Source organism: Calypte anna, chromosome 1 (genome assembly GCF_003957555.1).
Source record: "Calypte anna isolate BGI_N300 chromosome 1, bCalAnn1_v1.p, whole genome shotgun sequence".
NCBI lineage: Eukaryota > Metazoa > Chordata > Aves > Apodiformes > Trochilidae > Calypte > Calypte anna.
The window spans coordinates 83,936,662-83,951,653 of NC_044244.1; the positions used below are offsets into that span (position 1 = coordinate 83,936,662).

Sequence of the window (14,992 nt, forward strand, 5' to 3'; positions counted from 1 at the left end):
AACTGATAAGGGTTGAGATATTCTGCAATATAATTTTTAAAATTCCATGAAAAAGTATTTGTAAAGAGAGAACCAATAAGATTAAGAGATAACAGATGAGTTGTGCCAAGATTATACGTGGAAAGATGAGTACTGACAACATTTTAGTTTTTCAGTATACAGAATAAAATGTCCATTGATTCTTGCAAAAGATAAATGTCCCCGGAGTAAGATCTCCAATTATACTCCATATTGCATGGCTAGAGCAATTCTGAACCAAAAATATACTGTATTTGGAGTACTGTAGGCAAAATCTACATAAAATTCAGTTGGGATGTAAAAGAAAGTCCTACTTTAAAGTTTTTAAGCACATTAAAAAAATAACAGCTCTGAAGTAAATGGCATTAAAAAGATCAAAACAATCACTCCTGGTACAAAAAACCAAATTCACAGGGTGATATTTACAGGACAGACAGACTGTTAAATTAATAAGGGGGTTGTATACTAAGTAAGTATATTTACTGTATAAGAACTCTATATAGAATAGATTGAGAAGATGCATTGCAATTTCATCATGTCCATGAAAAAATATCACTCTCTCATTAGATAAGGAAAAAACCCCTGAAAGTTAATGTATTAAAAAACTAATCTAAAAATTAAATAAATTATAAAATTCCATCCCTATTCCAAAATGATCTAAACATTGCAACCAAAGATTTCATAGGTTTAAAATCTTGTGCTTGGCCCATTTTGAGATTAAACTAGTATGTTAACAGGATGAAGCAGATAATTTTTCAATTATTTTTCTATTGGAACCATTCTTGCTAGGCATATCTTAGGAATCCAAAGTCCATAATGTGAGTGTGTTAAATGGTTTTCTTAAGATTAAAGTAATGAGATTTGTAGTAAGCTGGGAAGAGGACACAGGCCACTTGGTCCCAGTGACTAAAACTTCTAAACACATCATGTGGTTTTATAGAACTGCAATTTGTCTTCAGGTAGTGAAGTGAATGAAAGTGATTAATTAGATCTTTATCTATATATATAATGTGCCAGACTGATAATCAGTGTTTCACATGAATGGTGTTCCAAGGAAGAAAAGGTGTGAAAAGACCAGCACTTGCTTTAGAAAGAAAATCAGTCTTGTACCCTACTAGTCACAGTCAGAGTATATTTAGTTTCCTAGCTTTATGTCACAATAGACCCATCAACAAAATGTTATAGCCATTAACTAAATATACTAAGTAAGCCAAGTATCCTTTACCAGTCTGATTTAGGGTTTTTTTTGCATCTTACAGTGTCTACAGAAAAGCCTACCTCTCTCCTCTTTACAATCAAATTTAGAATCTCCTCCTTTTCTGAGTTACATCAGTTAGGAATGAACAAAATATTGCCCGTATTCTAGATAGCAGAAGTTGGTTTCATTTTTTTCTTTTCAGAAACTTGCAATGCTCTTCTGCCACATTCATCCAAACTTTTAACAGAACTGAGAATAGATGTATTATTTGCATGTGTGTTTGTGTCTCCTTTTACTTCTGTCTTTTTTCATGGAAATATTAATGGGGTCTGGAACACCTTAAAACTAAACCATCTTTAAGGCAGGAATACCATTAGAAGGGTGGATCCTTTTAAGAGAAGAACTGCCCTTGATAAAGCAAACTGAAACACCTTAATAGTTCCTGTAGAACTTGTCTGTACACCCACAGTTTCAGAAATAAAAAGAAAATAAAACACAGAGTTAATGGCCACTATAATAGAAACCATCTATCTCTGTCTTTCACAAGGGAAATGGAAATGTTGCTCAGTTCTTTTGCTGCAGATTGCCTGGAAGCTTTTCAGATCAGGAGCAAGTTTTAAGTGGTTAGGATTAAATAAAACAAACAAACAAACAAAACCCAAACCAGAACAACTGCATAAGACAAACATGAAAAACCCTTTCAATAGAATGAAATGCTAGAGAAAATGGCTAAAACGTGGGAGGAAACGAAAAGAAATCATAGTTATAAGAAGGCAATCCCTTCCTCTTTCCTACAGTCAGATTTACCACCAGCTAGCCAGGAGACTGAAAAGCCTGCCAGGAAACCAGCCACAATCCTGTGTGCTGCCACTGGAAAAACCAAATTCCACTGCTTATCATCTGGGCTCTGCAGTTGCCAAGCATACTCTGTATGAGGTGAAACATCTTTGCCTTAATTCCAATGAGCACAACCAGGAAGAAGAACTGGAGGGCCTTCAACAGCAGTGCCACCCCACCAAGGAATTAAAAATCTGGTCTTCAAACACCACAGTATCCAGGGCCCTCTTCAGTAAATGTGCTCTTCTTTGGTGAAAGAATTATGTAATGTCTAAAGGTAAGCTTGACAAAATATTGTTCCTCACAGACCAATTAAGGATTCTGTTCTTTTTGAACCAGAAGACTTCCAACAAGCTAACCACAGAAAAGAACATATTTTCATAGTGGAAGAAACAAACTTCCCCACCCCCAAAAAATCATCTGGATATTTTATAATCTTATATACATATGACTACTGAAAAAGATACTTTTTAGTCATTCTTCAGCTGCTAAGATTCAGGGTTCCACATCAGAAAAGAGATGTTAAGTCTTTTCTGCAGACTTAGCAATTCTATTTGCAGTATGTAATTGCACATGGCTTAGGGGAGAGACAGCAGATTTCTATACCTGATTACCTGAACTCCCTTGTTGAGCAAAATTATTTTTGTAAGCCCAGACAGCCTTGCAGGCTCAGACATGGCATTTGTCACAATCCTGTGGTGTACCTGCTTTACGGATCTGGGATTTCACTTATTGACCACCAAGGGAAGTACTGGCTGAAAAATTGTGAAATGCTCCAGTCCCCTCTCAACACATCTTGAATGTACAAAATTAATTGGTGCTTTGCACTGCTGAGAAGAGAGACTTATGGAAAGATATTGATGAGTTCCTATGTCAGCAGGCAAAAAGAAACAAACAGTAGATAATAAATGCCAGCTCTTCCTAGTATGTTTGACACCAGATTTAACCTAAAGGGCTCACTTTTCAAGACAAAAAAACTAGGTAAAAACATCTCCAGGATGTTTCTTAAACTTAGAGAAAATGACTTGCATAACTGAGCAATGGAAAATATTACTAGAAATATAATTTTCCGTAAGAATTCTCAAGGAAGGTGTTTATTTGCCTGTGTGTACACATAGCACGCACAGCAAGGAAGTGTCTTGTGATAATTTTTTACATCATCTACCACAATGAAGCTCTAGTTCTTCCTGTCAAGTGCTGCTAATACAAAAAACATGGAAATAATAATGACAAGTGGGCACTCCAACATGAGTGTTGAAAGCAGGAATGCTTAAAACAATCTTAAGCAGTCACCTAACCCAGCATTAGACATGGTAACCTGTATGTAACAATTGAAGTGTCTCCTATTACATATATACTGCTGATTTACTTGGCACTTCTTTTTAATCTACAATGACTTCTGCTGATGTTACTATTATATGGGAGAAGGGGAAAGTTTAATATACTGTGTAATGTAACTGTGTGTTCATGCATAATTTCATAATTTGATTTGTTCAAAAGTCACCTACACGTGGAGGCCTGTATGCATTCTGCCTGTTTTGGTAATCAGGCATTAGAAGGTCACTTATTAACAGACTGCCAACACAAGCAAAGAATAAAACCCTCTGACCCACAACTACTGCTCTTGGTCAATAATGTAACTACCCCTAATAGATTCATTTCTTTTATCAGAAGGACTATGAAAGGTCAAAGAGCACACTTCCAATGGCAGCACCCACACTGTAGGTAATACAGAAGGGCATGCCATATACTAAACTCCTATTTTAAATTCAATTTAAATATACAATCATCTTTTCTGAGGTCTTGCTGTTTCGAAAAAAATGGTGGGCTTCTCAAAACTATTTGTGGAAACAACTAGATCCAATCCTTCTAAGGTCAATAATAGGTATTAAATTGGAATTATGCTTTGGAAATCCTAGTATGAAGAAACCTTACACAGGAATGTTCAGAGTAGATGGAATATTGGGTTATCCTAACCAAGAGCAATAGTATGGGACGGTAGAACAGCTAGTGATGACTGAAGGGCCATAATTTTACTTGGAATGTGTGTATTTATTATTTTATTTTATTTTATTATTTATATATATTGTTTTAAAAAAACTTGCATCATTAACGAAGGACCCCAACATTCTGATTAATTAACCAATGGCTGTATTAAAAAAAGCCCAATAGTATTTGCATTAAGGTAATAAGTTGATACATTTTTGACTGGATGGGATAATCATCTACAGTTGAAAAGGATAAATAATTTTTCCTTTGAAGAATAAATCTTCATGGTTAGAGATGTGTGCTATATTTGTGTGTAATGATGTGTAAACTGAAGTGAGAGTTCTCTATCACCAACCAACTTGCAGCTTTCTTGGTGCTGCAGTGTTCAAGCCTGAATACTGCTTAATCCAAATCCTGCCCAGTCTCAGTATGAGTAGGTCCAACATGAACACTGACTCAGTGTCAGTATCATTTCCTAATGACACTCAAGAATTACAGTAGCAGTAATTACATACAGTACTCTAAGGAATTGACTTCTATAGTACCAAACACAATGAATTACTTTGCACAGCTCAAAATGGGTTGAGTAAGTACAATTTATGTCTTTCACGGATAAATTAAATACACACCCACCCTGATCCCCACCATTAAAAAACTCCTGCAGTTCTACCTGTTGTTGGCAGAGTCCACTTTGGTAGTCCATGTGCTTTTGTTCTAGGTGGTGCTAGTGTGGTTGTACTAAGAGCTGTTAGAGAGTTCAAAAAGAAAAAAAACAAAAAGAAGAGAAAGTTCAATGAGAAGACAATTTGACAGACTTTTATGTGATGACAACAATTAGAGAACAAAAAGAAACAGTCACTTTTTGTCGTAGCAGCACTTAAAATTCCAGTGGGAATAGTTGAAATTAATTAATCTCCCCATCCCAATCTGAATAAACAATTATTACCAGGTCTGGTCTGTGATTTATCAGATGGCTTTGGTCTTGCAGAAGTGAGATGTGGTTTATGAGGCGCTAAAAGAAACAAGGATAATTTCAAATGCCACATGTAAAAGGAACAACAGTGCAGTGTAATTTGCCAGAAAAAAAAGGTCCATGCACCAGTGAGATACAGCAAAATGGGCATATGAGAATTCTATGAGTTCCAATCCAAAATGCACGCTGAAAATGCTAGTTTCTTTAGTGGTCAGATGGCTCCATCATGCAGTCTGACCAGTTACATTAATGTTTAGGTTTAGGAAAAGATATAAAGTATTTACAGCCAGTTACCCAACTGTATATGGATACAGAGTTAGCTCTGCAAGGTATCCATGGCCTTAAGACATTTAATTAGGTTCTGTAAAAAACAAACAAACAAAAAACCTCAAAGTAAAACACTAAACTGAACACCCCCCAAATCAAATATTCAGATAAACACATGAAACACATGAAACACAAAAATACTGCTGAGTAAACAACTGGAAGCATTCAATGCACTGTGTAAGGCTGCTGAAACTGTGTCATCACCCAAGCTTAAATCAAAAGCCTTCGACCTTTTCTTATTGTTGCTTTTCATTTGACAAGTAGTTTTGATACTTCAGTTACTACAGAATTTGTGTGAATCACACTGAGAGTTGAAAGCAAAAGCAGTTGTCAGGCTCATCTTATGCCAAATTATCCACCTATAAAATTATTTCTAAAAAAATCAATAGAGCAAGTTACTTGATATTCAAATTTAATATTGATTCCATTCACAACACTTAATCCAGCCTCTCTGAAGTGTCAGAGATACTTATGCAATAAAGAACATATTACTCACTTTTGACAATTACATTTGAGAAAAGTTTTACTTAGAAATATGATGATTAAAAGTATAATATCTTCTTTGAGGCAAACCTGATTAAACTTTTATTTTCAGAGCACTGAAATAGTTTTAAAGGTAATAATGAACAGACCATTAAGCCTTAAACCATACTGATTTTACTTAACATCTACAGATTATCAATTAAAAAACTTTAAAAAAACCTAAAAATTACCTTTGTCGAACCATGGAATTTCAGTTGTTAGAGCAGTTTTGGGCTTGGGTGAAATCTGGTAAGTTTCATTGGGAACTGGAAGTGGAGATATTATTGCTTATAAAATGCAAATTATCTCCTTTTAAACATAACATGCCACAGGTAGAAGGGAAAATCAAACTACCTTTGTGCAGACTATGGACAAAGACTCAGTGCTAGAAACCTGGATAAAACTCATGCTTTTATACAGATAAAAGTCCTTTCAAGACTGGGAATATATACATCATTAGTAAGTCAGACAAAAGAAGAAAAGGTGATCAGGTAATGCCTTTTTATATGACTCAGGCTTGTACATGAAGTACTTATTTCTAGAAAAAATGACAGGAAAGAATAAATGGCTGGAAAATAAAAACCAGCAACCTTTTATACATGCACTGGAATGTGACTAATGAACACAGCATATATAACAGGATTTCTGTTGATTGAAGTATAAGTTTAGCCATATAGCAAAAGCAGAGAAAGTAAAGTTTTATGGAAAATAAACTGTCATAATGTTCTCATTACCCAAAGTCATTTTGGACCCATCAACAACATGAACTGTTATAAGGTTAATTGATCCCAGGTGTGGTGCCCTTGAAGCTACAAGAAATAAAACACTGTTCTGTGAGATGTGAACTCAAGGAAGTTGGATTTCATTAAGGATCTGTATCCTTTGCTTCCTAAATATCTATCTACATATCTGCTAAGATAGTTTTAACAGAAATGAGACAGATACATGTTCTGATTAGTCTGGATGTATTTTTATGCTGACAGCCAGACAGTGCAACTATTCTGCCAGGATTCCAACAACTTCAAAACAAATGCCCTGAAGGCAGAGTTCTGACAGTCTTTGGTCTTTTTCATACTGGGTACATTAAATTGCACTTCCATAAACATTTCTAAAAGCTTGTAGTAATGTAGTTACTTCTTGTAAAGTAAATCTTCAGATATTCTTCCCTAATACAAGTTTTCAATTTAGTGGACGATATCTAAGTTATTGGATGAAAAGGTGAGACTGGCAGGCAGAGCACACACCACATCTGTTCTTCAGAATTAAGGTTAAAATACAGAAGGTGGAAAGTAGACACCTTACTAGCATAAAGTTGGGAAGCTAATTAGTGCCATTTGTTTTTAACAACTTTCCTAACAGTTGTTTATTTTGCATGTACATAATTATAATGATTGGAAGTTAAAAGAAAAAGAATAAAATTATAAATTATTCTTTCTGATATTCTTCACTTAAAACTAGCTTTTTGATGGTGCCAAACCAAAGCACTAGTTAACTATGACATTATTGGAAATAGCTCTTATTTGACCAGGACTCAGAGTCTAACCTGGCTGCTTAACAGAAAACATTTCAAAATGAGACATTTGGAAAAAAAATAAAATTCCTGGATTGTTCAGTTCGATTTTAGTAGTAATATTCATGTACAGTTCTTGAATGAATAGGATCTCTGCCTAAGTTTTATTTGGCGATATAGAAAGGGCTAGAGGCCTAAAAAGGGGGGAAATTATAAAACTAGTCATTCACTTATTTGCCTGAAACTAATATATTACCAGTTTGGAAGTTAGGTCAGAGTAAGGAAGATTAAAATCTGCTCTTTCTGGTAACCATGTTGTCACTTCTCCCCTAACAATTTAATTTTTCTCCTGTAACTTTCCTAATTAGTAATTTTTATGGAAATAGTTCACACCCAAGGTAAAGGTGAGGTATCATCATCCTTAGTCATAACTATGCTTCCCTAAGCCTACTGTAGTTACTGTAAAAATCACCAACAGGAAGAAGGTACTTATACTCTCAGCATTTAACTATCTTGGACTGAGATTCTGTAACCCAAGTGCCAAAAGTCCTTGAGAAATCGGAGCACATTTATTTAGGGTAATAAAATCCCCCCAAAGAAAAGAACTTAATGAACATGGCTACATCAGTGTATTTGTATTAAAATTAATAAAATTCCTCTCATTTTTAATGGCTACCATCCATAGAATCATAGAATTGGCTGGGTTGGAAGAGATCATTAAGTCCAAACCTTGATCAATTCAACAAAAAAATGTTAAAAAACCCAGCCATCCTAACTTCTGCTCTCCACAGAAACTGATACAATTCTTAGGCATTCTCTTTGATAAAATGTATTTACATATTCTAAGCTGAACAATGGTACTAATTCCTGCTATGAGTTACACATGTCACATGGCTGCAGTATTGAATGACAGCAGAAAGTATAACTAAGGCAGTACCACAATAAGACTTTTAAAGTTACAAACTTTGAATTACCAGGCTTAGTTTGTGGTACTTCTGGCCCGACAGATATTTTGGATTTGGAAGGAATGAATGGTGTTTCTTTTGGAGCTGAAAGAAGAGGAAAAAGTTTGTTATTGTATTCTTCAGGAGTAACGATCCAATGCCATATTTAGCCCACAGGAAATGCATGCCTCAAATGCCTGAAAAAAAGACAATAACAATTCCATGGCTTTCTGGAACCTGAAACAAAATTACTATCCAAAACTCAGAAAAGTCCTAGTATAGTGCTGTCAGATAAGATGAATTAGTGACTAAAATTCTTGCTCTAAACGAAAAATTAGACTATTGAATTTTGTTTGAGAGCTGACAAATACAGGCTTCAGACCAGATATGAGCTGTAGACTATTTCTGTCTTCCTTCTAGGACAGAACTGAGACTCAGCTGTATTAAGAAATATGCACATGTGTAAGCAGAATGAAGGATAGTGGGATGATGATACACAAAATGCCACACCAGAGTGTGTTCTCTAGATTTTTATCTGTTGAAAAAATGAAAAAACACTTGCATCTTAGCTTGAAGGAAACTTATTTACCCATTGTTGCCTTTGAATACTCAGTGGTAGTAGAAGATTTTGTAAAAATTGGTTGTGGAGTTGTCTGATGGATTGCTGTTAAGGAGAAAATATGAAGAATCTTAGAATATTGAACTGTAATAGAAACAAAGTAGCATTTGCACTTCACACTTCTTCTGAAACTTTCAAAATGCCCCAAACTAAAGAGTAACAGAATATCATAGAAATCAACTGCTGATAGATGTTATCTTTCTATTAATTTAGAGTATAAATTCCTTCTATCACAAAAAGTGGGAAGAGAGACAGCTCCTCATAACAATTTTTGAGACTACTGTTATTTTATATTTATGTTTTCATATTTATAGCACACAATGTCAGCTCCCAATGGGACAAGCTGATCGCAAAGGAGTTCTGTTACATTTTATGGATTTTAAAAAAAGAAAAAAAAAGTGCTCACAGAGAGCACCTCTGATTACCAGGAAGTAACCAGAAAGAGCTCAGTCCATCTAGTCCCTGAAATTTGTCAACACACACGTTACTTTATTTTAGTTATCATGTGCTGTATGTAATAGAAAGAAAATAATTTTTTATGCTATACTACAAATCCTACCGTTATTTTTAGTGAAGTTTTGGCATATTTGGGATTGACTGACTTAAGTGTAATGTGTTTGTTTCAGCGGAAAACCAGCTATGAATAATTCAATTTAAAAGCATAAACTCCGAGGCTAAGGGAAAAAGTGATTATACAAAGACACAAAATTAAAATAATGACTCCTTTACCGGGTTTGGTGTGTGGCACTCTCTGTTTGTCAGATGGTTTAGGTTTTCTATGAGTGATCTGTTTTTCAGTTGGAGCTGAAATAAAAACAAACAGCACCCAGAATGATAACTGAAAAACACATTGCTTTCAAGGCATACAAGGAATGTAAGTATGATCTGATTTTTAATAAGGCAAATTCTGTAAGAGTAAAGGTGAAAATCAATCAGTTGGAATTCCTGAGCAAAAAGGAACACAAATTAAATGGCCACTGACATAAACACACTTCCCCAGATATATACAGATTTGTAGCCTTGGATGAAGCAGTGAAGAATACCATCATGGACTACATAGAGTAAATAATAGGATGAAAATGTCAGGTGTGGATTAAATGGGGGTCAAAGAATCCAAAAAGTTTTGGAGAGTGGGAGTATTGCTTGAGCAATCTTTGTTAATGCTCAGTTATCTGTCTCCAGTTCCAGAGACAGACATTGTCTGTGATTTTCTGATAATGAAGTTTTATCATAAATCAAGAATAAATAGCCATTTAATATTCTTCAAATTATGTTGGGGCTTTTTGTTTGGTTTTGTTTGTTTGTTTTTCTTTTTGAGGAACAGGAAATTAAAAATGTTTTTCAACAAGTTTCTGTTTTAAAATATATTCCCTCTATGCATTGATACTTAGGTTAGTATTAATTTTGTATCTCTTTACACAGCTTTATGAAGCTTGTGTGCCATATCATACACAGATGGGGCTACCTAATACAATATTCATATGTCAGAAATGGTTCTTCAGAGCTCTGTCCAACCGGACCCTGAATGCATCCAGAGATGGGGCACCTACCACTTCTCCGGGCAATCTGCTCCAGTGTTTTGAAACCCTCATCATAAACATTTCTTCCTTATATTTATTCTGACTCTACATTATTTTTCTTTAAAACCATTAACCACTTTCTTATCAGATGAGGCCCTGCTAAAAGTTTTTTTCCTCCATCTTTCTTGTAGGTCCCAGTCAGGTACTGGAAGGCTTCTCTAAGGTCTCCCCAGAGCCTTGTTCTCGTCTGGTTGAGCAATCCCAACGCTCTCAGCCTTTCTTCATAGAACAAATGTTCCAGCCCTCTCATTATTTTTGTGGCACTCCTCTGGACGCACTCTAAGAGGTCCTTATCTTTCTTATACTGGGCACTTCAGAACTGGACACAGTACTCTAGGTGAGGTCTCACCAGAGCAGAGTAGAAGGGAAGAATGCCCTCCATCTACCTGCTGGCCATACATATTTTGAAGTAGCCCAGGGTACAGATGGCTTTCTGGGCCTTGAGAGTACCTTGCCAACTCATGTCCAGCTTTTCATTCACCAAACATATAAATAAATAAATAAATAAAACATCTATGTATATGCTTTTAAACCACTTTTCCCAACACAGATGACCAGAAGTTAGCAGAAAAGATGGCTTTAATAATTAGTTGATTTGGAGGGTCACATAGCTGATCTGTTTTGATATATGTTGTGCTATAGTTAATACTTCAACCTTTTCTTGCAATTTTCTTCTGTAAAGCTATACCATGAGGAGTGAAGCAGAAGTGTATTTTAGGATGACAGTATCCATACCTGAGATGCAGATATTACAGGATTCACTACCTGCTCTTTAGAAAAAAGTCTCCTACTGGAAAAAAATAACATCTGAAGGGAACTACATAATCCTAACAGAAAAGACCAAAACACAAGTAAAAGCACCTTCAAAAGTAAATGAGGTCATGCATTATTACCTCTAACAAAACCAAAGGGCAATCATGTATCTACAAGCAGAACAAAACTTCATTATTAGTTTTCAGTATCTTATAATAAGCTCTATCTAAGAATATTTTCTCTAAAAAAACAGAAAATAGAGCAATTATTTAAGAAATACGCTATTACCCAATGTTGCCTTTGTTCGTTCAGGAATATGAGGAATCTCAGTAGTATGTGGTTCATGATAGGTTGGAATGATTTCTGTTGGAAAAGATTTTGATAAATTCTCAGAATAATGAAGAGATTCTCCCCTTCTCTCCAGTCCCCTTAAAGAAAATCTTCAGCACCATACCATATAAACCAAGAAAGAGATATTTTGAAACAGGAATGTGAATTTACTCTCAGGGATTTATGGTTATGAAGAATTCACCTTTTATTTTAATATCTAATACTCAAAACCAAACAGTAATACCCTTTCAGAGAAATCACTGATTATCTTATACTACTCAGCCAGATGATGATAATGAGTCTCTTAATCAGAATACAACTGAAGGGAATCTTCAGATTAATCTGAATGAATATGCATATATAAAGGAAAAGTACTGTAACAGATTTAAGAGGCATCTCTTATAAGAGCTTCAAAAACATAGTGGAAACAACTTAGGTGTGTCACTCAGATACAAGCTGTGAATAAAACTTTTGATCACTGTTTCAACCATACAGGTCACTACTATTTCTTCTTCTTATATTGTCTACATAACACAAAAAAAGAAATTTTCAACCGTTGTTGTTTCCATCAGTAGTATGATTTCACTGCAGCATTGCAGGGGTTTCTTAGGCTAGAATGATACCCAGGTAACAGCAGATGAACTTTTTTAAAACTCTCCCCACCTCCCCACCCTGAAAGAGCTGCTTAATTATCAACCAGAGCTTGACAAAAGATCAGGTAATTTACCAGACTTGATGTGTGGAGCATCTGGGATGGGAGCTACTTTAGGTTTAAAGGGAGTACGTTGGGATTCTTTAGTAGCTGAAAGAGAAGACCTGATATAAGGATTTATGATCTTCAGAAATCAGACAGGGCTGATTACACAGGAACTGCATGCCTCATGCTTGCAAATAAAAACAAGATCCTTACATGAGAGACTGAAAAATTGAGTGTCAGATACATACAGGAATTCAAGGAGAAAAGAAAATCGTGAATGAAAACACAGGTGGAAAATTGATCAAGCAAGCCAAATCCAAAGTCAAGCAACAAAAAAGAAAGAACACAGACAAGTATAGTGTAGATTTTTCCATCTGTATTTCAGAGCTCATGGATGCAATATCCGTGGCTTGCTTGTGCCCTAGAAGTGTCAAACAAATTACAGTGTATGTGACAGTGAAAGAAATTTTCTGTGAAGGCAAAAAATCAGCTAGGAATCTCTCAGTACCTAGAACAGAGTAGAATGAAGTTCAATGAGTAGAAAATAAACAAGTCAAAACCACAAACAGATTACATGAAAAACAGACTAATGACATATAAGCTTTGGTCCAAGAATCAGCAGAGAGAAGATAATAATGACCAGCCCAAGATAACATCTTTACCTGTTGCTGTCTTTGGTTGTTCAACTGTAAATGTAGTAGGTGCCAAAACTTCACAAAAACAAGAATGTACATGAAATTAGCAATAAGTACAGGCAAAAGGGAAAAAATACTCCCTTTTACATGACTGATTTATTTTCTAACTGGAACACATCCTTAAATTTGAAAAAAAAATAATTTTATTGCTGGGCCTAGGTAATGCACACTCAGTCAAAAGGATGGTTCAATAATGCTTTCAAAGCCATCAGAAGCTAGAGGTTTGGCAGGTCACTGGTATGTAATTCCCTATTAAGTATATTTTTAAGGGTCAAATTTCATTACCAGAGTACACAAACATGAGTGGTTTGAGTTAGACATTTTCAGAGTCATACACAAAGGCCTTCAAATGTGTTTTTCTCTAAGCATCTTTTGATGGGCACAGAAGAGATGCAATTCCTTCCAAGAACATTCTTATAATATTTGTTTGTTGTCTACCCAGCTATGTAGATTGCTCATCAGTGACAGCTATTATGTGGCTGAGAAGCATATAGAACTCATCAAAACTCAGCCATTAAAACTACAAATCAGCCCTATCTTCCTTTTATCATGTAATGAACATTAGAAACTCTGTTTGTAATATTGAGCAGCAATGATTAAAACAGCAATGAGATATTAATCATACAATTTATAGAGGAAAGTCAACCCCAGAGAACCCCTGAATATTCAAACACCGCAAAACAACAATGTATTTACCAGGTTTTGTGGGGTATACATCTGGACTTGGTGATGTTCTGGGCTTGGAAGGCACTCGCCGGCTTTCTTTTGGACCTGTGAAGATGATCAAAGTTTTGAAAACATTTGAGGAGACTGATGATTCAAAAAAAGTTTTTTGATTTTCCTGACAGGAGATCAATTTTCTGCCAAGAATTTTTTAAGGAAGTATTTATTGCATTTGAAAATAATAACAGAGATTTCCTGTCAATGCAATTAATATTACGTTAGTGCAGAGACTAAAGACAAGGTGATTGCTGCAGTGCAATGATGGATTAACTCTTTTCTCTGATTTATCAGAAAGAGATTTCTACAGAGTAAACTGCTGTAGTTCTAACAAGTTCCCCTAGCTGTGCTTCTTAAATGTTTCATACTTGCAGAACCTGCTGCTTAATTTAAATCAACTTTGCATTATACAAAAATAATCTGCAGGGGAGCAGCCAGACCAGAAGAAACATAGAAATCTACCACTAATTTTGAAATGGACAGAACTATGTCCAAAGTTTTTGGTACTGTAAAGTGCTTTAATCTGAGAATTGTCAATGAGTAATGACAAAATACAAATATCTCTGTCTCAATTTATGAAAACTAAGGCACAAATTTTTCTTGTGTTCAAGAGCCCAAGATGAGTTTTAACACCCACCTCCCTGCTATTACATATAATAATAATATATAATATTAATATTATAATATACATAATTACTTATAAGTTACTGACATGAATATCTACCTGATTATCTTATTCTATGACAGCTATATAAAAAATATGATTACACAGCCTACACAATAAGTATCCATGTTCCTTCAAAAAACTCACCAGTTTTGACAATTTTCAAACTGATAAAGTGTTCATGTACTAAAGGGCAAAATACTGATAAGCTTACTTGCTCTAGTTGGAGGAACACGTGGACTGGTTGGTGTTTTAGGTTTGGAAGGCCTATGACGCGTTTCTTTAGGAGCTGAAAGAAAGAAACTGGGTTACACCATACTAAAACTTCCCAAGGTATCAGTGTCCATTACCAGTCATAACAGTCAACCAAACAAGAGCAATGATTTGAACAGAAAATATTTTATGGAAGTGATGAAAAAGGAAGGTTTGTGGGTTTTTTGAACGAAATCAAGCTAAACTGAAAAGAAATAATCTTCTAATCACCAAATAATCATGTGAAGGAATTGCCTGCTTTATTTAAGAAGAGGACTTAAAAAAATAAAACAAGAAAGAAACAAAAGAAGTAGTTTCAAATACAAAATCACTACTGCTCTGCAATGGAGGTTGTACTGGAATG

The 14,992-nt window shown here is 35.1% G+C and overlaps 1 protein-coding gene across 1 annotated transcript in view; it reads right to left on the bottom strand.

The window, feature by feature from the left end:
- The window catches only part of ABI3BP (ABI family member 3 binding protein), a 144,214-nt gene that overhangs the window by 32,260 nt on the left and 96,962 nt on the right, over nucleotides 1-14,992 (bottom strand). The window contains exons 28-39 of the mRNA XM_030468944.1: nucleotides 14,591-14,665; nucleotides 13,689-13,763; nucleotides 12,960-13,007; nucleotides 12,328-12,402; nucleotides 11,559-11,633; nucleotides 9,667-9,741; nucleotides 8,908-8,982; nucleotides 8,349-8,423; nucleotides 6,599-6,673; nucleotides 6,056-6,130; nucleotides 4,989-5,054; nucleotides 4,713-4,787 (exon numbers count right to left, since the gene is read on the bottom strand). Of these exons, the coding sequence (XP_030324804.1) occupies nucleotides 4,713-4,787; nucleotides 4,989-5,054; nucleotides 6,056-6,130; nucleotides 6,599-6,673; nucleotides 8,349-8,423; nucleotides 8,908-8,982; nucleotides 9,667-9,741; nucleotides 11,559-11,633; nucleotides 12,328-12,402; nucleotides 12,960-13,007; nucleotides 13,689-13,763; nucleotides 14,591-14,665 (864 nt within the window). The remainder of the gene's footprint in view (nucleotides 1-4,712; nucleotides 4,788-4,988; nucleotides 5,055-6,055; nucleotides 6,131-6,598; nucleotides 6,674-8,348; nucleotides 8,424-8,907; nucleotides 8,983-9,666; nucleotides 9,742-11,558; nucleotides 11,634-12,327; nucleotides 12,403-12,959; nucleotides 13,008-13,688; nucleotides 13,764-14,590; nucleotides 14,666-14,992) is intronic.